This window comes from Ptychodera flava, chromosome 9, assembly GCF_041260155.1.
Source record: "Ptychodera flava strain L36383 chromosome 9, AS_Pfla_20210202, whole genome shotgun sequence".
Classification (NCBI taxonomy): domain Eukaryota; kingdom Metazoa; phylum Hemichordata; class Enteropneusta; family Ptychoderidae; genus Ptychodera; species Ptychodera flava.
Genome location: NC_091936.1, coordinates 33,710,323 through 33,730,831, shown reverse-complemented (window position 1 = coordinate 33,730,831; position 20,509 = coordinate 33,710,323). Strand labels below are relative to the sequence as shown.

At 36.9% G+C, this 20,509-nt stretch overlaps 2 protein-coding genes across 2 annotated transcripts; one reads left to right on the top strand and one right to left on the bottom strand.

Annotated features, from left to right (window-relative positions):
• Nucleotides 1-296: 296 nt before the first annotated feature.
• LOC139140756 (serine/threonine-protein kinase PLK1-like) lies at nt 297-9,969 on the bottom strand. The gene is made up of 12 exons (XM_070710151.1): nt 9,706-9,969; nt 8,905-9,012; nt 8,575-8,691; nt 7,216-7,433; nt 6,775-6,870; nt 5,942-6,255; nt 5,095-5,220; nt 4,644-4,739; nt 3,211-3,364; nt 2,722-2,851; nt 2,314-2,430; nt 297-2,144 (listed from the first exon to the last, which is right to left on the bottom strand). The coding sequence occupies exons 1-12, from the start codon at nt 9,811-9,813 to the stop codon at nt 1,926-1,928; spliced, it is 1,803 nt and encodes a 600-aa protein (XP_070566252.1). The 5' UTR covers nt 9,814-9,969; the 3' UTR covers nt 297-1,925.
• Nucleotides 9,970-10,078: 109 nt separating this feature from the next.
• LOC139140757 (PIN2/TERF1-interacting telomerase inhibitor 1-like) lies at nt 10,079-17,745 on the top strand. Its single transcript, XM_070710153.1, has 5 exons — nt 10,079-10,214; nt 12,600-12,722; nt 13,498-13,675; nt 14,463-14,634; nt 16,687-17,745. The coding sequence occupies exons 1-5, from the start codon at nt 10,142-10,144 to the stop codon at nt 17,632-17,634; spliced, it is 1,494 nt and encodes a 497-aa protein (XP_070566254.1). The 5' UTR covers nt 10,079-10,141; the 3' UTR covers nt 17,635-17,745.
• The last annotated feature ends 2,764 nt before the right edge of the window (nt 17,746-20,509 follow it).

Below are 20,509 nucleotides of genomic sequence, written 5' to 3'. Positions count from 1 at the left end.
GTCATGTATGGAGTTTTAGTTAGTTTCTGTTGAGAAAACCACCTCTTGAACTCTTAGCTGAAATTGTAAAAAAACCAAGTCACATTGTAGATAAAGTCTGGCCAACTGTTTATCTCTCAGTCAAGACAGCGGCTGCCCCATGCTGGTTTACTGTAATTAATCAATGCGTCGTGCTTCCAAAGCTAAATCGTTAAATTTGTTCGTCTCATACGCTGAGTCGCGGTACCTACACTGTAAATGTAACGCACTGTAAATATTGGTACTTGAAGTTCCAAATAAACTACACCAACACACACTTGTTTGTTGAAACATATTTATTGAAAAGTCAAGCTGTTCAAATAGGAAACATTCTTCACATCAACAAAATTCAATGACAAAAGCTACAACACAGATTTCACATTTCATGACACATGCAGTGAAAGAATGGACAGTTTTAGATGAGACACATACAGCGATTAGAGACAGTGACACAGGTGAGGCACAAAAATAAAACGGGTAGCACTTCATGCCACATCAACACAGACAAACACTCCATTTTGTTTTCAAAGTTTACGTATTTACATTAGAAAAGCATTTTGTGAACAAAATATGACAGCATATATTTAAGAACTGCAATTTTGTGTCAAAGAAATCACACAGATGCAGGCTCTGTTGCATTATCCAACGTCTTTGTGTTAGAAAAGAGGAAGCTTCACCGATCAGATTTCCAAAAGGAATGAATGATACACTACAGAAAAGAAATAAACATCATTCATATTGTAGAGTCAATAAAATCCATGGGTGACTTCTCGTGATATTTACACAGTTACATTGCAGACCAAATTCGTTCCATGACAAACCGTCAGAATATTTTTGACATCTAGTTCTTTCACGGTTGTGGTTTGGCCAAGCTCTCTTTGTTGTGTACTGTCATAAGTCAGGACTATGATGTGGTAAAAATAGAGAGACAGACCTACAGTGAACTGTACGTTGGAAGTTTAAAGTTATTATGAGATTTTTTTTTTGAATTGTATTATCAACAACAAGTGAAAGTGTGAGGTAATGTAATTTCTGCCATACTACAAAAGAGCTCAGAAGCACAATATTCTTCATATTACTACAAAATCATTTTCAGCAGAGAATCACCGTAAACACGTGATAATATCATGAAGTAAGGCTGTCTTTAATTTGTGCACATTGCCGCATGATATGGTAATACCGTAAATGTTAGACTCCAAAAATTACAGCCACACCTTTCTCCATGTAATAATGATTTTGTATCAACATCAAAAGTGCAATTCTTTTAACATTCCAATGAAAATTTGTTTACTTCACTTAATCAGTTGCATTGCATTTTTAGAAAAGTAAGATGTACAACAAAGTTGGATCATATCATTTGCAAAACAAATGGATGAAACAGATGCGGTTGCCAGCTGTTTTATCTGTAATAACAGACCTCTGGTGAAATGCACCAATCAACAAGCTTCTTTCAGAATTCTTTTGAAAAGATCATTCAAACTGACATTTTCACAAACATAACAGCGGCTGGCAAATAAATCCATGGTTAGTTCATGTTGGAAATGAATTATATAATCTAAGACCACAGCAGAACAAAAACTTTGTAATAAAAGAAGGGGATGAGGGAGAAAGAAAGGCATCAAATTGTACAAAGAAAACTCATTTCTTAACAAACCTACCCTATGTGTATCTAAAGTATGAATAAAATATAATAGAATTAGAAATATTTGTCTCTTCACATTCGTGGATTGTACACATAAATTCTGAAAAGCAAATATCATGTTCTTCAGCTACCTGTTTGTTCCAAAAATATTTATATTTCTATTGAGGCCACTTCAAAAATAGGTAGCCTCTTTTAATTCAATAAGCTATGAGTAAAATTATAATTGCCCCTGGATTAGAAAGATTGCTGTCAACATCTGAGAAATCTATGTTGACTTTGTTCTGCCAGATCCAGACTTGGCAACAATTAGTCTCTCCACCATGGCACGAGCGTAGTCCAAGCGATTTGACAATACTTTACAACAACCGTGTTTCTCAATGAGTGGAAGTCTGTACGTCCGGAAGTTCTTCTTTTCGTCGATGTACGTGACAGCGGACATCAGGGGGCATATGATTATCTTGGTGTGGTCCTGGAAAAAGTTGACCTGGAAAGTGGGAAAATTAGAGGGTAGTGGGTATGAGAAAATGCTACCCAAGTTTTGACAAACTTCTAAGAAGAAAATTTTTTGAAGAATTTTCACAAACATATCAATACAAACCAAAACTAATATTTCACTATTCATTTAAAGCATAACAGAGTACCGGGCAACTCACCTGAAGGGTTCCATTGCTCAGATGGATAACAATTGCACTGCGTGTACGGAACCAAGCGTTCAAGAACGGAAGGCGTATCATGTCATCGCCATCTCTGGGAGTCATTTGAGCACCAGCCTAGTCAACAAGAATGAATAAATAACAATGCTAAATTACATTCATGCTGCTGGTAATTAATAATATCTTATTTTGCCAATATTCAAAAAAGGTCATCTGATAAATCATTACCTGAAATTTAAGACATTCAAAACATTTGACAAAAATACAAGAAAATGACAAGAAAGCCCAAAACAAACTAAGAAATATTGGTAAATATCTTAGGGTCAAACTATGTTACTTATATCATTTATCCTCATGATACAAACAAAACTAATGAGTACAAAAAAATTTGGCGACAATTTGTCTTACCTTAGATAAGTTTTCATTCATGTAATTCCGGAAATATTTCAGTAGTGTCATTTTCTTGGTGAGATGTTCAGGAAAGTCTTTGAGTTTATAGAAACTCTCTGTGCCGTCTTTTTCAATGTATTGCAGAGTTCTATCAAAAGAGAGAGAATATGGTGTCAGTATAGGTTTGGTTATCAAATTGGTAGCCTTCCATGGATTTTCTGAATTATTCAATTCTCATTATTCCTCCAGGCTTAGAACATATAAATCATTTCTTGATTGTTCAAAGTTGAAAGAGTACAGTAAATATTCAGTGTACCGTTTGTTTGTTGCTTGTGCGGTTAAATGATTCTGGTTGCTTGAACAGCAGTAGTGTGAGATCATCCATAGGAGTGAAAGTAAGCGCCCTCTAGTGACAGATCTTTCAGTTTGTGGACAACGCTGCTCTTCACAACATAGTCAGGATGGAATTTTAATTGCTTGAGAGGGAAGTGTTGATGATGTACTTACTCTCCATTGCTGTAGAGAAGAAGTTTGGTGTTGTCGTTGTACCTGACACCGACACTGTCATCGCTGAGCATGTATCCGAGACCGTACTTGTCCGAGTAGTCCACCCACTTACTGACCCAGTAGACGGGAACAGCTGCAGGATCCTCTGCTTCATCTAAAACACAAATAATTCGAAGAAAAGTAGTGTAACAGCAAATATTGAGGCAAGAAATTTCACAAACACAACTGACTTCTCACAATACACCACAAAATATTTTTGCACTGACAGTCAAGATGGAGAGGAACAGTATATACTTGCTTGTTTTTCCGCAACATCAAAGCAGCAATGAACAGCCACAGACATTTCAATCTCTTTGAACTAAAAATACAGTGATTTTTCCTCAGAGTAGGCAAATCCCGGTCTATTTTATAATCAAAGTTGCCACTAAAACAAACACACACATGTGACTTGTCACCCATGTATTACAGAGAGTATTGATAGCAGTATTCTACAATGTGATTACAGACTATGATGTCAAATGACATAATTGATTTAATCCTTTATCTGTAGCTTTATCTGTAAAGTTGTATCAGCTTCCTATCTCCAGGAGGATGTGATAAAGACTGAAAGACTGTCGACTAGAGTTTGCCTGCAGATTACAAAACTGTGTTTGAATTTGAATGAAGTGTGAACAATTTGTGTAGGCTTCTAATTTACTGGATGAAAAAATAAAAAAAATAAAAAGGGACTGTCTTTTATTGATATTTGCTGTCACCCTCAGTCAGAACCAAATCCCCCCTGATTTAAAAGCAGATAGAGATACCTGGAGAAAATACTGAAAATGTCTGAGTGGTGACAGTTGGCTAATTTTTCCTTAAATGAAGCAGTGCAGCTGAAACATTTTGAAAGAAGCATGGTATTGGTGAGAGTTATCACTGCATAACACTCATTTTCCATCGGCTCTTGTTGTTGAGAAATGTTATACAGAGATAGCTACTTCTTAATTCCTTGACAATGTGGAGAGATTGCCATCTTGTCAGTTCCTTTCCAATATCCTGTGTTTACACATATATCTAATTCTTTCTGACGTGATTCATCTCTAATCAAAGCCAAATACACTTCTATTCTTTCCCGCCAAAACTGGCTATCACAGCCTGAATTAATCTCTTAACTTTAGTGAATGTGTGCATCGTGGCATGTGTGCATGTGCTCACAGGGCATCGCTCACCACTGGAGCTGGTCGTCACTTATCCTCCCACTGAAATGATATGTTATTGTAGCAGTAGTTCAATGTAGCTGTAGTAATAAAGTTTGAAGAAATAGAGCTACCGTCAGGTCTCCATCACCTGAACTTAAAAAGATACTGCTTCACAAATAATCCCACACACTTGTCATAGAAATGGTATTTAGGCTTATTTGTAACAAGGAGAATGCACAGTTAGCGGTGGCTTACCTTGGTCAATGTTAGGCTTGGCTGATGGGTTTGAACCGTTCACAGAGTTCAACTGAGATAGTAAATCTGATAGATAACAATCGGATGGTTCACCACCTGTTAAATTAATGAAATGTGAAACAAGGTTATGATTACGGTTACATTTAATCATGAGCTACACCTGTTCATTCTTGTTTACTACAGAAATCATTGCAGTTTGCAATTTACAGGGCAGGTACGATTTAAAATTTTTCTTGAAATTGCTTCACTGGACAGGTATATATATATTAAAAATATTATTTTTTGAAAGTTACTTCCTCTGAACTATGTGTGATATAAAAACAAACTAAGTAATGCACTGAAACGTCACATTGACTAGTTTTTTAGTCAAGAATAGTCTTACATGCAAATAAATTTCAAAGACTGGACCGCATGTGACATGACACGGGTATAACCTTATACATTCATTTACCTTCTTCTGAAGGGAGGATTCCTCTTCCACCATCTGTTTTACAATTCTCTTCTTGCTTTCCTTGAGTATTGGCTATTTTCCTCAAAGCCTCAGTCTCTTTTTTGAATCCATTTGAAGACACTGTATCTGTTTGCATTAGACATGGAAAAAAGTGACCATGTTTATTTGACAAACCTCTCCATTTTTTGATCACTTGATTAGAATGTTCTGATGTCAAAAAAGGCATTTCTATCATGGGGGCAGTAAGCAATAACTTTTAGAGGCTTTCCACCATTTTTGTCTGTAATGTCATCTACAGAATCTCGTTTGTCTAAAAAGCATGTTGAGGTAGCCAGTGTTCAGCGTGTCACCTCCGCCTGTACATGTCATGTGTAGACTGCATCATTATTGTTGACGTATGAATTCTTGTCTGGACTGGAACCATGTAATCGCATTCTGCACATGTAGAAGCTGTGTTGACAAGCTAAGTAGTGGGTGTTGAACATGCTTTGGGAACTAGAACAAGAACTTGCTATCGACATACAAGACAAAAACTGTGAAAAATTCATTAAAAGTTACGGCTACTGACCCTTCAAATTGTCAACATGGGTATCACACTTCCATAACTTTATTGAGAAATCATAATTTTCTGGATCGGTTTATTTTCTCCCATCAAAAAATGTTATTCAAGATATTAATTATGACCATTCCTTGAAGAGGTGGAAGATCTTTTAGAACATTTAATAAACAATATCTTGTCAGAAGATCACTATTGATCAAATGTATTGTGATACATAACACTTGGAAATGTCTCAGATATGGTAGTGCAGGAATTTTGATTTTTGGTTTCAACGAAGCGATAACGCACCTTCTTTTCCATTTTTCTCCAGTAATGGTTTCCTAACTGATGACACTGGTGCTGCTATACTGAATCTTGGAGCAGTAGTGAGACAGGACGTGGGCAACCTTGATGGAAGTGGCCCGCACTTGAAGAATTCGTCATCGAGGATGCCTTGTATTGTGGGCCTTTCAGACGGATCACTACGTAACAATTTTTGTATCAGGAATCTGGCCTGTGGTGATATCCTTGAGGGGATGTAATATTCATTCTTTTTAATGCGAGCGTACGTGTCTTTAAGACACGTTGTCTCAAATGGTGGCTTACCAACCAATAATGTGTATCTGTAAAAAAAATGAAAATGAAACAATTATTGTCATGTTTGGGTGGCATTGTCAAAATCTTAGAAAAAAACACAAAAAACATTTAACATAATGATTATGAAATTGCAGGTCTTTTTCTGAAAGTAGCCTAACATAATGTGTCAAAGGGCAGAACTGCTCTTTTTTGACAGTTGGGACACTTGCATAAAGTCAACTGGGGTACATACAGTGCTTAACTGCAAAAGTGTCAAAAATTACCCCATTGCCGAATGCTAACAGATGATTTTGTCCATGAACTCCAGACAAAATAGAATTTTTTCTCTTTCTGAGGTGTTTTCCTGTGACAAATAAACATTATCAAAATGTAAGGAAAGCTGTTTAATCATATGAATATGACTGTTGATGTTGGTTTAGCATAAATCTGTTTGGAAAAATAACCACTTTTCACAAAATTGTGAAATAGGCAGTAAATTGGTTTAAAACAATTAAACTGTTAAATATTTTACACAAGTTGGGCTTTCGGTATTGAAAATGACTTACAAGATGCATCCTATTGACCACGTATCTACTTCATAACTGTGACCTTTTTTGTAAAGCACCTCTGGAGCTATATAGTTTGGTGTTCCACACAACGTTCTGCCAGGAAAAAAAAACCATTGAAGCAATAAGTAATCAATGTTGTGATGCTTGTTTAACAACTTTGTCAGCTATTGGTTTCAAAGAAGCTGGCCATAATGGTGCAGTCAAAATTCCATTAACTTCCTGGATAATCTTTGATAAATTTCAGAAAATGAATTGCAGAAATTACACATTAACAAACTGTATGAAATTCAAACAGATGTCATATCTTCAGAGTAATATTGAAAATACAGTCTCATATAAACTGAGCATTCTTTGATTTCACAAGAATAGAAATTCAATCTTGGTTGAAGCATTCAGCATAGAACTTTAAGTGATTTAACAAAGGGAAGTCAGACTCACTTTTTCCTCTCTCCGTCATAATCAACCCGAGTTGCAAGACCAAAGTCCCCGATTTTTATATCCATCTGGTCATTCAAAAACAGATTGCCAAGTTTCAAGTCCCTGTGGATCACTTTCTGTTTGTGAATGTAGACAGTAGCCAACAAGATCTGACGCATGAAGTACCGAGTTTCTGGCTCCGTCACTGCTTTTCTTCTCTTATGGAGTTCCATCAGCGACTGAAAATTGTGCCATAAGGAATCAAGTCATAGTTATTACCAGATTGACAGGTCATTCAACCCACAATGCTGGTGGAAACAATCCTCTCAAGATTAGTTAAGAATTACAGTTGAATTATTCTAGATAGCTGTAACTTTTGATGATTTTTTTTACTTCTTTTGCTTTTAATGTCAACTTCAGTTTCTCAGTCTACTCTCCAAAGCATGTTCATATACAGTATTCAGCTTGTTATTGTTGACAAGCAAATTCTGGTCTGAGTTGGAATTCAACTTTGAGGAAAAAAAAGAAAAAAAAAAGGCTTGATTCTGGTCATTGACATGTGGCAAAATTGATGCGGTGACGCAGTTTTTTTTATTTTTGGTGGAATTTGATACATTTTTCCCTTTTCTCCATTGGGGCAAATGAAAAACAGGAAAAACAGTTGACGCTCACACTTTGAAGTGATGCGAGCAGTGACCAGAAACAAATCAATTTTTTTTGCCTAAACACAAACAGTGCATTGTATCATGAATGATAGTGTTTCAAGAGAAATGTTAACATACCATCAATAGGTATCACCATAGACACTAAGATAGTAGAATGGGATTCTCCCTCTACTGTCTATGGTATAGCTGATCAAGCTAATGGCCCTTTGAAACTTAGAGAAGTTAAACTAATTATATAGAGAGTTATTATGAATAAAGAATCAAGTAACCCATATTTTTTGAAGGTTTCAAAGGGGTACATGTGTTCAAATTTAAAATGCAAAACTAATCAATATGCAAAACGCCACCTCATGTTTGTGGTACTAAGCAGTCTGACTTTGGGATACACAAAGCAACTCACAACACCATCTTTTGTGGAGGGACCGTGCTTGTGGTAAGTGTGACACCTGTGCTACATGCAGTGACCTAAAAGCACTGTGATGGCATTTAACGTTGCAAGAAATCATAGTCATTATCATGTTTATGACTGAGTGACAGTACTGAATTTGAACTTCTCTTGCCATATTTGATTGTCATCAGCACTAAGCAAAGGGAACCTCAGGATAGCATTGTCTTTAGTTTACACTAAAATTCTGTAAATTGTATTTAAAAAAAAATTATTACAAATGACTAATGATTGTCGAAAAAATAATTATAAACTACATAAACTACATACCCGTCGACGGCAAAGTTCCAGTAAAACAAATACAAAGTCTTTGTCCTCAAAGAATCCATGAAACCCAACAACATGTGGATGATTCAGACTGCGATGTATGGCTATTTCCATTGTCATCTGAAAGTTGGTTACGAAAAATATTATGTACACTTTAAGTCAACCTAACTTCAAACAATAATTACACAAGTAAATAGTAAACTTTCACATCCATGGTATACAGTTAACTTTTTTACCTTCATGGAAATGTGTATACAGTTAACTTTTTTACCTTCATGGAAATGTAATAATTTTGTTTACAAATTTCAGACTTTATAAAGTAACCAACCATACCTTGTCTTTTTGATGAGGTTTAACCAGTAGTGCTTTTGGTACTATTTTACATGCAAAGATTTGTTGTGTGTCCACATCTGTCATCTCGTAACATTTTGCAAATCCACCCTGCAATATCAAGCCAAAAAAAACGTTATTTCACGATCAACTGTTTGCTGATACCAGTTCTTGGCATCCTTCCCGATTTTTAAATTCCTAATGCTAATTGATGATACACCGCGTATACACCCATACTGACATTCACACTGGTGACGTATACACCGTTACACAGTATGCAGTATTTTCAAGCGAAGCCACATAAAAACCGATTACTGACAATGAAATACACAGAAATTGTTGGAATGTAGCAAATGCTGAAATCATTGCTCAGTATTTTGAGGTCCATTTAACTTTACGCATTTACCCAAGACAATGGGTCAGGCCGTAACGGTTTTAAAAAAAATGCGCATTCGACGAAAAAACCTTCAAATCAAACATAGCCTGTATCATTGCTATATTCCATAACATTTTTTTTCAGTTTAAATGGAAATATAGATAGATAGAGGACACTTGAAGTGGTACCGGCATACCAGCATTTTTAAAAGTCCCGGGTCGATCTCTTTCAATCAACGAAATCAAGACTCGACATGTACTTTATATGACAATAAAATATTGAAAACATTGCAATGTTTACCTTTTGAAAGACACATATTATTGCCAGGGTCGGTACATTGATAAACTAAACTGTGATAGGTAATACTGGTCGATATCCCATACCTGATAATAAACAAGAGAAATAAGGTACACAATATAAAAGATTACCTTTCCAAGGAATCGACCCTTCATGTACCGCTTGTTGTTAGTCGGGTCGACTACGATGTCCGGAATTTCCTTCAGTCTTGGGTCGTCTGGGCGATGTCGGCTCGACATTGTTGCTGATTAAACTAAGATTTTAACGCACGTAAGAATTATTATCGAAACTCTACTGTTTCGATGCCGAATTTCTCTGTGATTGCAAAATATTTGTTAAAATGTGGAGTTATCGCTACTACCTTATGTGCATTTCAAGAATGGACAGCGTTTGAAATGAGCGGTTCGTGTTCCACGACAAAGCTGATTGGGCAAGGGCTGATATGCATATATGCGTTGATTGGCCAGTCTTTGGATTTTTAAATTCCAAATTTCCAAATACGGACAAATCTCGCGAGAGAGTGATGAGAGTTTGACTTCCTGGGTCAAAGGGCGTACAGCCAGCAGCATGGCGATGTTGGCCGAATCGAAGAACCGGCAAAAGTGGTCTACGGACCCGAGAAACACACTTTGGGCAAATGGTAAGGGCTTATGGGTTTTCGTGAGTTTTTCCCGTCGATCAAGGAATGGTGATACCTCCCAAAGTGTGTTTATCATAGCTTATTGAACGCCGTCACCATTCAGGCACGGTCCCTCTGGCCGTGCGCCGCTCGCGCCGTGGATTGCTGCGAATCCGCGGCCTTTGCCACTCGGGTAGCTCATTCGAGTGGAACATGTCAAGGAGTGGCAGGGCTCGTTTTCGCAGCAAGCCGTGGACTGATAGTTATACTTTACACTTTATGTTACATGTATTGATCAACAACCCACTCATTTAGTGTGGTAAGGCAAAAAAATTACAAAAGCCAAAGATGCAGACTTCAACAAACACTGGATGAAGCTGCTGCTAGGAACTAAAGTACAAGAAATACATTTAGCAAGAGGTAGTTTATCTTTGTCAGTAAAGATAGACATGAACTTTTCTCTGTCTTTCCAAATCAAGAAAGCCAGGATTATTAAACTTGTGGATGAAAATAGAATGAGCATGTGCTTTGAGCATGTGCTTTATCACCAGAAAGTGAATTGGATATCCACCTAGCTCTCCAACAACACCATCAGATGGTGCATGTTTAGAGATTCCTAGGGTAAATCTATAATAAGATAAACTAACATCATTGAGAAAATTACACATGTCATTGATTTCATGTCCCCATATTTCGCAGCCATATGCCATAATAAGTACAATTAAGCTATCAAAGAGTGATAATGCAACTTTTACAGAAAGTGAACCATTTTGAAGGCCCTTAGGAAGGCTGAAAAGAGCTTTCATTGATACAGACAAACACATGATGAAGTAGTAACTGACTCAACTGCAACGTGCCATTGTAACCCTGCGTACCGTGCTGTGCGTTCCCGGCGTTATACGGCCTCCCACACCACATCTGAACACCGGGAACACACAGCACGGTACGCAGGGCCACGTGTTATTGATACTGATCAGCTAATCGAATCCTCCAGCTGGTTGTGTTCGGTTATTGGCGCATCAGTACCATGTATGGCACTATTATACTCCCATCCCATCATGTAGAACCGAGATCACAGAGGCCTTCAGTTACAATTTTAATAGTGTTTGAACATGTACACCAGCCGTGGCCCTGCAACCCTTGGCGCAACAGCCAACACGAAAGAAGCCAGATCAGAACGGCCCAGAGCTATCCACGGGCCGTGCTCCGTCATTTTCTGATGAGGATGTGTCTTTATGTAGCTGGCCTGGGCCGGCGCTACACAACCAACACGTCAGAAAAAGCTGACGCACAGCCCATGGGCTACAATTATTGCAGCTACAATTGTGGCTACCAGTATGGTACCTACAGCACTACTCACTCGTACGGCGTCGGTGGTCGCCCATCCCCACTACTCCCAATGCTTTCTCGTGTTTCACTGGAAAAAGAAAACAACTGAAATATTGTAGGTCTATTGGTGGCAGTAGTGTTCAACTTTGCCCTAAAATAGGCAAAGAACCAACGTGTTTAGTACACTGAAATACAGTGAGGCAAGAAAAATATCCACAAATAAGCCTGGTTATTAGGAGCAAAACATTGGAAAATTAAAAAGTAAATATTAAAAGTAAGTGGAACGTATACTTATTTTAATGTGAAACCTGATTATAAGGGACATGCCTCAGGGAAATTTTTCCCAACTGGACAGCTGTCCTAAACAGACAAGTCAAATACCCTTTAGATTTATCATTATACCATAACTGAAAAAAGTGTCCTTTTTAATAGAGATGTGGTCTGGTGACCTCGTAGTAGCTGTGTCGATAAGGGTTGCAAGACACTTGGTCCAACACCAAGTTGCACCAACCACCTTGTGTCATCCCATGCCGATTCACATCCCAAACCAGTTTGCACCAAAACTTCTTCGGCCCAAGTACCAGCTCATTCCATAACCACCTTAAAAAACCCGAAAAAACTCCACTTTCACCCCAAATTGTCATCAACCAGTAAAGGTTTATAACCACTATCAGAAGGGAGACGGAGTAATAGGTGTTATAACACATGACTTACTTAATCATAAAGTTCCATGTTATTGTTTTCAATACGTAATGTACACGCAGTGCAACTGCGAGGATACTCAGTAATAATTCAGCAGCAAAAATGACCATAGCATAGCAACCAATTGCTGTCTTAAGTTGCTGATGAAACTCTGTTCTTGATATGTTCTTCATGTTGTTGTGCTTGTAGAATCCAAATCTTTCTCTCTTTTGTTGGGGCTCCTTGCTCATTGAGCTGTGACCAAAGTTGCCAGTGACGTGTGCCACACATGGTCATGGTGAATGTTATCTGTGTTAAAGTGAGTGAAGTGCCATGTTGTATAAAAAGCTCAAATGACGTTTGTCACATTCATTCTTTTTTTGTGTGTTCTTGTAGATTCAGATAAGTTCGGACAGCGGATGCTGCAGAAGATGGGATGGAAACCGGGCAGAGGACTTGGTGCAAATCAACATGGAAGAACAGAACATGTCAAAATTGTTAAAAAGGATGATAATTTAGGTAAATCTTGAGACAACTTTTTTATTGATTGCAAATGTAAGCCGCTTTTATACTTTACATTGACAATGTCTTTCTACAGCTTTCAATCATAATGTGGGTACCGAATAGAGAAGCTGTGTAGTCAAGTTACTGTAAAAGCATTAATTATTCACTGGGATTTTTGCTGTTTTTGCTGAAACATAAAATCTGCTAAATTAAATCCCAGTGAAAGTGTTAAATAATAATATAATCTAGTTTTGCTGACAAAAACAATGAAATTAAATCCCCATGAAAATTAATGACTCTACAGTATCAAATCATCACACCATTTGGGCATTTAGATACTTATTCACTACATTTTGCCAAAGATGGAATTCTGGTAGATATTACCATGGTTTCCTGTCAATTTACCAGGATTTCCTCTTTGTATTTTTTATGACAGAGCAACCAAATTAGTTAACAGTATAAAAAAGTACTTGAGTTGGCAAAGCAGTCAGCTGTGCAGCCAAAACTTAACAAAACACTGTTTCTGTCCTCATTTATCTCATAATACAAGTACCAAGTAGTGATGGTTTCAGGAATGCATGATAAATAATTGACTTGCCTTATTAAAATTCATGGAGTTTGTATCTCTTTTAATTAATGTGAAAACTTGTATTCTATTATGCATTAAAGGTAACTCAATGGTTTTAACATGAGCAGTGTCGTGTGCATTTTAATTCCATGAAACTAGACGCGATTGAAAGAAGCATACTTGTGTACAAGTCATATCTGATGAATCCTCATTTTCATTCAGGTCTTGGAGCCAATCACAGATCGGAAGACAACTGGTTGGCAAATCAAGATGATTTCAATAGTCTCTTAGCTCAGCTGAATCAGACCTATGGTAACGATACCACTGAAAAGAAAGAATCCTCCAATGCCGACACTACAAGCCTTGAAGAAATATCCAAAAGGTCAAAAAAGAGAGTGCAGTAAGCATCAAAATCGTTTTGATTTTATATGGATTTACATATATAATACTACGTCTGGACAATAACAGGACATGATGTTATTTGTCTACAAATATATGAGAATTAATCAGAGTGATTAAAACAAGTGTCCATAAACAATGAAAAGCAAACAAAAACAGCCACTAAAACACAAGAAAATAGACTAGATTTAAAAAAAGGTAGTTTTTACAGATCTACTAAAGACATTAAAATGCTGAAAAATCTTAAACAGTATATTAGAGATCGCCGAAGATAATATAACCCAGAAAAACACATGACAGATGCGCATAACACTTGTAACAATTTCATAGCATTAAGGCCAGTTAAGAATACTATAAACAGCCTTTCTCCTTGAGTCTGAAAAATTGTTTACATTGATGAAAACATATGAAGATTAAACCCTAGCATGTCATGATGGGCCTGACAACTGGGGAGTGCAATACAAATGACAAATTTCTTTCACTACGTACATTTTCAACTTGAATAACATACTTGCTTTCAGTGAATGTAACACTTTTCAAGAAGACATCGGAGCTGTAAGAGAATATTGTAAAGCCGAAGAGTAATAAATCCTTAGTCGTCAGTGTGTAGACTAATGAAGTAAAGCTTATTAGATTTCTCATTTTCCTTCCGAACAAGATGGATCTTGCATTGGTCCATGAACAATTCACCAAGGATTCAATGCATCTGTGAATTAAATATTCATGCTCTGCATAACTTGACTTGACTGTGTTAACGCTACTCTGTTTCTTCATGATGACTTTATCAGCTACAAGAAGTTCACCAGAGGAAAAGATCTCAGTGTCTACAGTAAAAAAGACTTGGCTTGCATAATTGGCACAAAGACTGATAGTCCACCAGTGACGTTCTCAGCAGTGACAAACGGCCAGTCATCAACACCCATAACAGAGACAACAGATATAGCAGATAAAGATACTCAGGTTTGTTTTCCCATTGAACTTACCCAAAATGAACTGAATGGCAAGTTCACCCAACAAAGAACCAGCAAAATATCATAAGAACTTGATATTTACTTGTTTGCCAGCGAATCAACTGCACTGTGCATCAGTCACTTACAGATGAGAAAAGGAAATTAACAATTATATCACAGCTTTGTCAATAACAGTGAATTTAGTGACATCCTCCCCCTGATTATTACTGATATAGCCAATTATCCAATTATCCAGTACTGGTCAGTTCTGGCCAGTAATGTTTTCTACATCTACAAATTCACTAGCATTGCTATAATAGCATTAATATGTACCCTTCCTGGCCCATAATGGAGCCAAGCATACTTTGCACTCCGTACTGAGCTTTGTCTCATACATTTTGTTGTGCAAAGTTTGCTTGCATCCATTATGGGCTCAAATAAATCACAAAGAAGTTAGCTTTATGATTTTTAGCTCACATTTGGTTATACCAATGTGAGTTTATCGTATAAGCTGAAGTCGATGGCGTCTGTATGTATGTGTGTATGTATGTATGTATGTATGTATGTATGTATGTACAGTATGTCCGTCAACATCAAAACAGCAAACCGCTGCTCATTTCAGCTTGGTATTTGGTGTGTGGATGCATCCTGGGCTATAGATGGGATTTTGTTCAAATGAAGTCTGCATTGCCAAAATTATGCAAATGAGCTTACAAAATGTGAAAATGGTCAAGAATCAATATCTCGAGAACCGCTGTTTTGATTGCTTTGAAAATTTGTGTGCAAGTACCTTAGGTGAACCTTATACAGTTTTATGAATATTGTGAAGATATCCTTAATTTTGTATTTTACTGAATTTTTTGGTGATTTTTCTCATTTTCAGTAAAAATTCTTCTTCTCTGAAACCGCCAGCCCAATTGCTCTCAAATTTGGGTTGGATCTTTGCAAGGGTGTTACGCTTCTAATTTGTTGAAATTATGACAAAATTGGGAAAATTACTATTTTGGAGCAATTTTGTCATTTTTGGTCAAAAAATCTTAAACAGTACAGAGATGACAATAGTTAGATAAGTGGAAATTGTCCTGAAATATACAAATTTGTATTTTGAAGACAATATTGTCATTTTTGGTCAAGAAAACTTGTTCTCAAAATTACTTCTTTGATAGCTTTGTAATTTGGTATAAAGTCCCGAGGGATGTTATTAGATACATTTTCTGCTCAAAGTGTTGGGAAACCCCCAAATTTGTATATTTTAGGTAATTTTCTCAGTTTGTGACCTTAAATGACCTACACCAACCCAGGATATGTTGTGAGACAGTTTTGAAGGCTGTGAACATAATTTTGTCATATTTGGTATCAATTTGTAGGAAAATTTGATCCAGAAAACAAAGCTTAGGTGAATTTTTCATTGCGGACCAATTTTTGCAACTTTTCTATGTAAGACATACAAGAACTGATGAGAAATTTGGATCCAGGATAATTCCAGCTGTTGTAATCACCACCCACAGTGGAAGGCATTTCACCATCTGTAACTAACTTAAGTGCTGTTTACATTAGAATGATAACACTCATGGCATCAATCAAAAAATACCCAAGGTTGTAAATATATTTCCTGTCATCTAGCATTATGTAATACCAAGGGATGGAACATTTGATATTCTGGAGGGGGTAGGGTTTAGAAGATTGATGAGGTAGCATTACTTTTTTACCAGATCCCTTGTACATTTTTTTACCCACTCCCACCTTTTCTTCTTATCAAACCTTCTCTGTCTATTTTTTGTTGTTGACATTTGCTTATGCATGTAGGATCTGCTTGTCCCATTGCTATAGAAGTTGATATGCATGTTCCTAAAGATGACCTCCAGTACCTAAGTTGGAGACCTTATTTGCATTTGTTATTCTTGTTTTTCCTGGTTTAAATATTTCTCGAATGGACCGATTCAAACCGAATGTGAGCACACTGTCCTTGACGGTATTTTTTCATTATTTATGCTCTCTACCTTGGCAATATATGGACGCCGATAGCTTTAGAGATCATAACAATGATTGTTTTTTTCTCCAGGATGAAAGCTCAGGAAGTGGAAGTTCAACTCCAACCCATGGAATAGTAACCGTCACTAGTTCACAAAGTCTGCAAGAATATTTCTCGCAAAAGATGGCAGCTCTGAAAAGGAAACAGAATAGTTCAAGAAATGAGCCAGATATAAATTCATCAGTTGACCCAATTGATGGTAGGAATTCATCAGGTGAAATGAATGAGGATAATTCTGATGATTGTATATGGATGGGACAGAAAATCGACGAGCTTGAGAGATGCAGTGATGTAAAGAAAGAAAAGAAGAAGAAGAAAAAGAAGAAAAAGAAAGAGATAGTAGACACTGAAATGAGTAGCAAAGACCAGGACAAGTCAGATCCTGGTTACAAGAATGAAGATAAAAATGTTGAGAAAAAGAAGAAAAAATCAAGTAAAAGAAAACTTGATAATTCTAGTGATGACCTCAATAATGATAATATTACTGATACGAGTTCACAAAGTGTACAAGAAGATACCTCGCGAAAGAAACGCAAGAAGCAGAAACTTAGGACTTTAGAACTTGATAATAATTCATTGACTGAAACACATGATGTAATTTCCACTGACAAGGCATCTGCTAGAAAGAAGAACAGTGATGCTGACATTTGCATCAGTGTGAAGAAAGGAAAGAAGAAGAAAATTAAAGAAAACAAGAAAGAAATGAGTGACTGTGAGAAAATTCAAATCGATCAAGATAAATCAGATTCTGAAAAAACGTCTTCAGACATGAAGGAAGATAGTTTTCAAGGTGAAGTGCAGGGGATTTTGAAAAAGAAAAAGAAATCTAAAAAAAGAAAGCGCAGTAAAGATGAGGATCTAGAAAATGAGACTTGCATTGCAAAGAAACATGTGTCTGAGATAAAACACAAGATAAAAGATATCCGTGACTCTTCAGAGGGCAAAACCAAAACAAAGAAAAAGAAACACAAATCTTGACGACTGATTGTTCATTCGAATTATATTCCTAATGTAATGAACTTATGATAATGTAATAAATAATTGAATAAATAGTGTAATAATGAAATAAATAGTGTGGTAAAACTGAAATGTGATTTCTCAAGTCATCATTGTTTGTAAATGATAAGCTATTTATAGTATTATAGCAACATCTAGAATGGTTGCAGAGCAACAGCAAACAAAAGATGTTTAGTTCTAACTACGGTTTAATCTAGCTGTGATCCCATCATTTTATGGTTTTATGTATATGATAGTATTAGCAACAGTGTAAGATAGCTGTGATCCCGATTTCAATTGGTGTTATATGAAGCTTCCGTACAAGTTATCATTGTGTCTGTAATGTTCTCACTGCTGGCACTATTTGTTTACCTCAAGTGGATTTGTTTAAACCATGACAAAGTGGTGATGGTGTTATTTTCAGGATATCACTTTTGGTCAAGACGTAAGTCGTCTGCAAACCGTCTTCAGACACACATAAATGTTTTGCAACTGTCTGCTTACTCTTCCATGTTTTGGAACATGGTAACAGATATGGTCCTCTGTGTTAATGGATGTAAAGAGTTTGTTATTAGTTTATTGTGTAAATAGCTGATGTTTCAGCATGCTTTAGGGAGTAGATCAAGAGCGTGTAATTGACATAAAAACAAAAATAGCAAAAAATCAATAAATAAACTGCTAATTTCCCTTCACATTGTAGCAACAGCAGCAGTACAACTTCTTACAGTCGGTGCTTTTTATTTCCTCCATTTTGACGAACTTGACGTTACACTAATTCAAAAACGACACATAAAATATCACTGAGAAAATATTGAATTTGCATGGTACATAAATTTTATAATACATTTTACTGCGTTACGTTCAGTTTGAGTAAATGAACTACCCTAACGAAAGTTGCCAGTACGGGGGCCTAAATTCTTTCGTTTTTACTCTAAAGGAAAACAAGTGAAGGAGCGCCCTCAATCGCCAATTAACTCGCTCCTGGGCAATATAGCGCTGTGCAATATCACAAATCAATTGGCAAATCACGTTTTTCGTCGGTATTGACAACAAGCTTTACATAGAAAAGGCTCAACTTGAACAAAAATAATGCATCAAGGGTGTGTTGTGTGCAGTTTGGCATGCTACAAACCTTCACACCAAATATCCATAATATAGTTCATAAAAACTGGCCCTAAAATTATGTTTCCTGCCCAGGAAATCGCCTTTGTATTATATAAATGATTTACAATGTACAATTATAGGAACGCCTTGATATTGCACAGGAAGACGAAGCCTGCATCAGGCGAAATTCTAGTGCCAAAATATCTCTAAATTATTTCGCTTTCTTCAAAACGAAACTTAGGTCAAGAAAAATAAAAAGTTTGTTTCTCATCCTAGACATATTGCAAAAGTGATGCGGTGACGCGGGTTTTATTTTTCCTTCTCAATTTTTTTTATTCTTCAACCAACAAGAACGCGCAAAAAGACATGAAAACAACATAGAAATGCACGCTGAGATAAATGCACAGCAGTGTTGCTTTAGTATTTTTGTATAGCAACAGTTCTGTGGTTTGACTTTTAGTGCAGTAATGCAGTTTTGGCATATGTGTACAGTTCTGAATGGAATGTTAGTGTCAGTTATTTTGTTTACAATTCCGTTTTATACAGTACTGTGTTATGCACTATTGTCGCGTACTTTTGCGGTTTTTTTTTTAAATTTTATTTCCACATGAGCAGATCTGAATTTACGCGCGCAAGGACGAGAAACAAACTTTTTATTTTTCTTGGCCTTATTGAGTGTGGGAATTAGAGTCTCGAGAGTGTCAGCCCTGCCTTCTAGATAGGTTGAACAGTTCACCCTTGTGTGTATCACTGTGTTTTCTTGTAACCTTCAGATGCAACGCCAAAAGTTCAATGTCGGATAAACAATCTTAATTATTACAAAATAATACAAAATCTTTGCTGCTTCACGGACATTTATCTGTTTACACAATTCTTGTGATAATGTTGATGTCAATCCAAATGTGATCGGTTTTGGCAGATTGCACATGTATGTGTGGGGAGAAGGGGGCAAACTTCTTTACCGGTAAATTTACCAAAATGAAGTATTTTTAACAGACTTCAAATTTACAGCAAAAGTGAAAGCTGTTTACACAGTTGCCCTCCGCTACGATTTGATAATTTTACGCACCTTTCCATCACTTTCCCTCCTCGTTCGCCTTGAAAATTTGCTGGAATAGATTACAAAGACCTAGATACCCATCGAACAATTGCCCAAAACACTATAAAATAGCAACAAATTTAGGACATCTTAGCAACTTGTTGTTGTTATTATTGTTCCTGTACATCCGTTGATTAACAAAAATGTGATTAATTTTAATGAGATGTGTATGACTAAGAGAAATGTAGTAAGCTTATTTGCAATTCAACTGGCAATTGCCTTTCTTTAGTACAATGGACATGTAATATTACTATTAGGCCTACCACCGGCGCTCCTCAGCTGGGTAGTCTGCTAAATAGATCGATTTTCAGCTCGATCTATCGATCCCGTAGTCGATATGCCCGCCACTGCACTGTTAGGTTGCAGTGGCGGGCATATCGACTACGGGATCGACAGATCAAGCCGAAATTCGATCAATTTAGCAGACTACCCAGCGCCCGTGACTACTGTGTGAACGTGAGACCCTGGCCATGGACATGGGCCATAATGGCCATACAGACTCCCGGCAACAAACGTACGCCCTCACCAGGCGAGCGCCAGTAGTATGTTCCTCGGCACCCCCAGGCCGCATACGACTTCCGGATCCGTTGTCAGCTTGTACGTGTGTTGTTGTGGAATATGTACAGTACTAGTCTGGTTCCCTGACCCATTTCC

What these genes read in the sequence shown, in the direction of transcription:
- LOC139140756 (XM_070710151.1), bottom strand. Translation starts at nt 9,813, where the DNA reads ATGTCGAGCCGACATCGCCCAGACGACCCAAGACTGAAGGAAATTCCG. An exon ending in AGGGTCGATTCCTTGGAAAG is followed by an intron (nt 9,013 to 9,705) that starts GTAATCTTTTAT and finishes TTGATATTGCAG; the next exon opens with GGTGGATTTGCAAAATGTTA. An exon ending in TATGACGGAGAGAGGAAAAA is followed by an intron (nt 6,871 to 7,215) that starts GTGAGTCTGACT and finishes TTTTCCTGGCAG; the next exon opens with AACGTTGTGTGGAACACCAA.
- LOC139140757 (XM_070710153.1), top strand. Translation starts at nt 10,142, where the DNA reads ATGGCGATGTTGGCCGAATCGAAGAACCGGCAAAAGTGGTCTACGGAC. An exon ending in AGGTCAAAAAAGAGAGTGCA is followed by an intron (nt 13,676 to 14,462) that starts GTAAGCATCAAA and finishes TGACTTTATCAG; the next exon opens with CTACAAGAAGTTCACCAGAG. An exon ending in TAGCAGATAAAGATACTCAG is followed by an intron (nt 14,635 to 16,686) that starts GTTTGTTTTCCC and finishes TTTTTTCTCCAG; the next exon opens with GATGAAAGCTCAGGAAGTGG.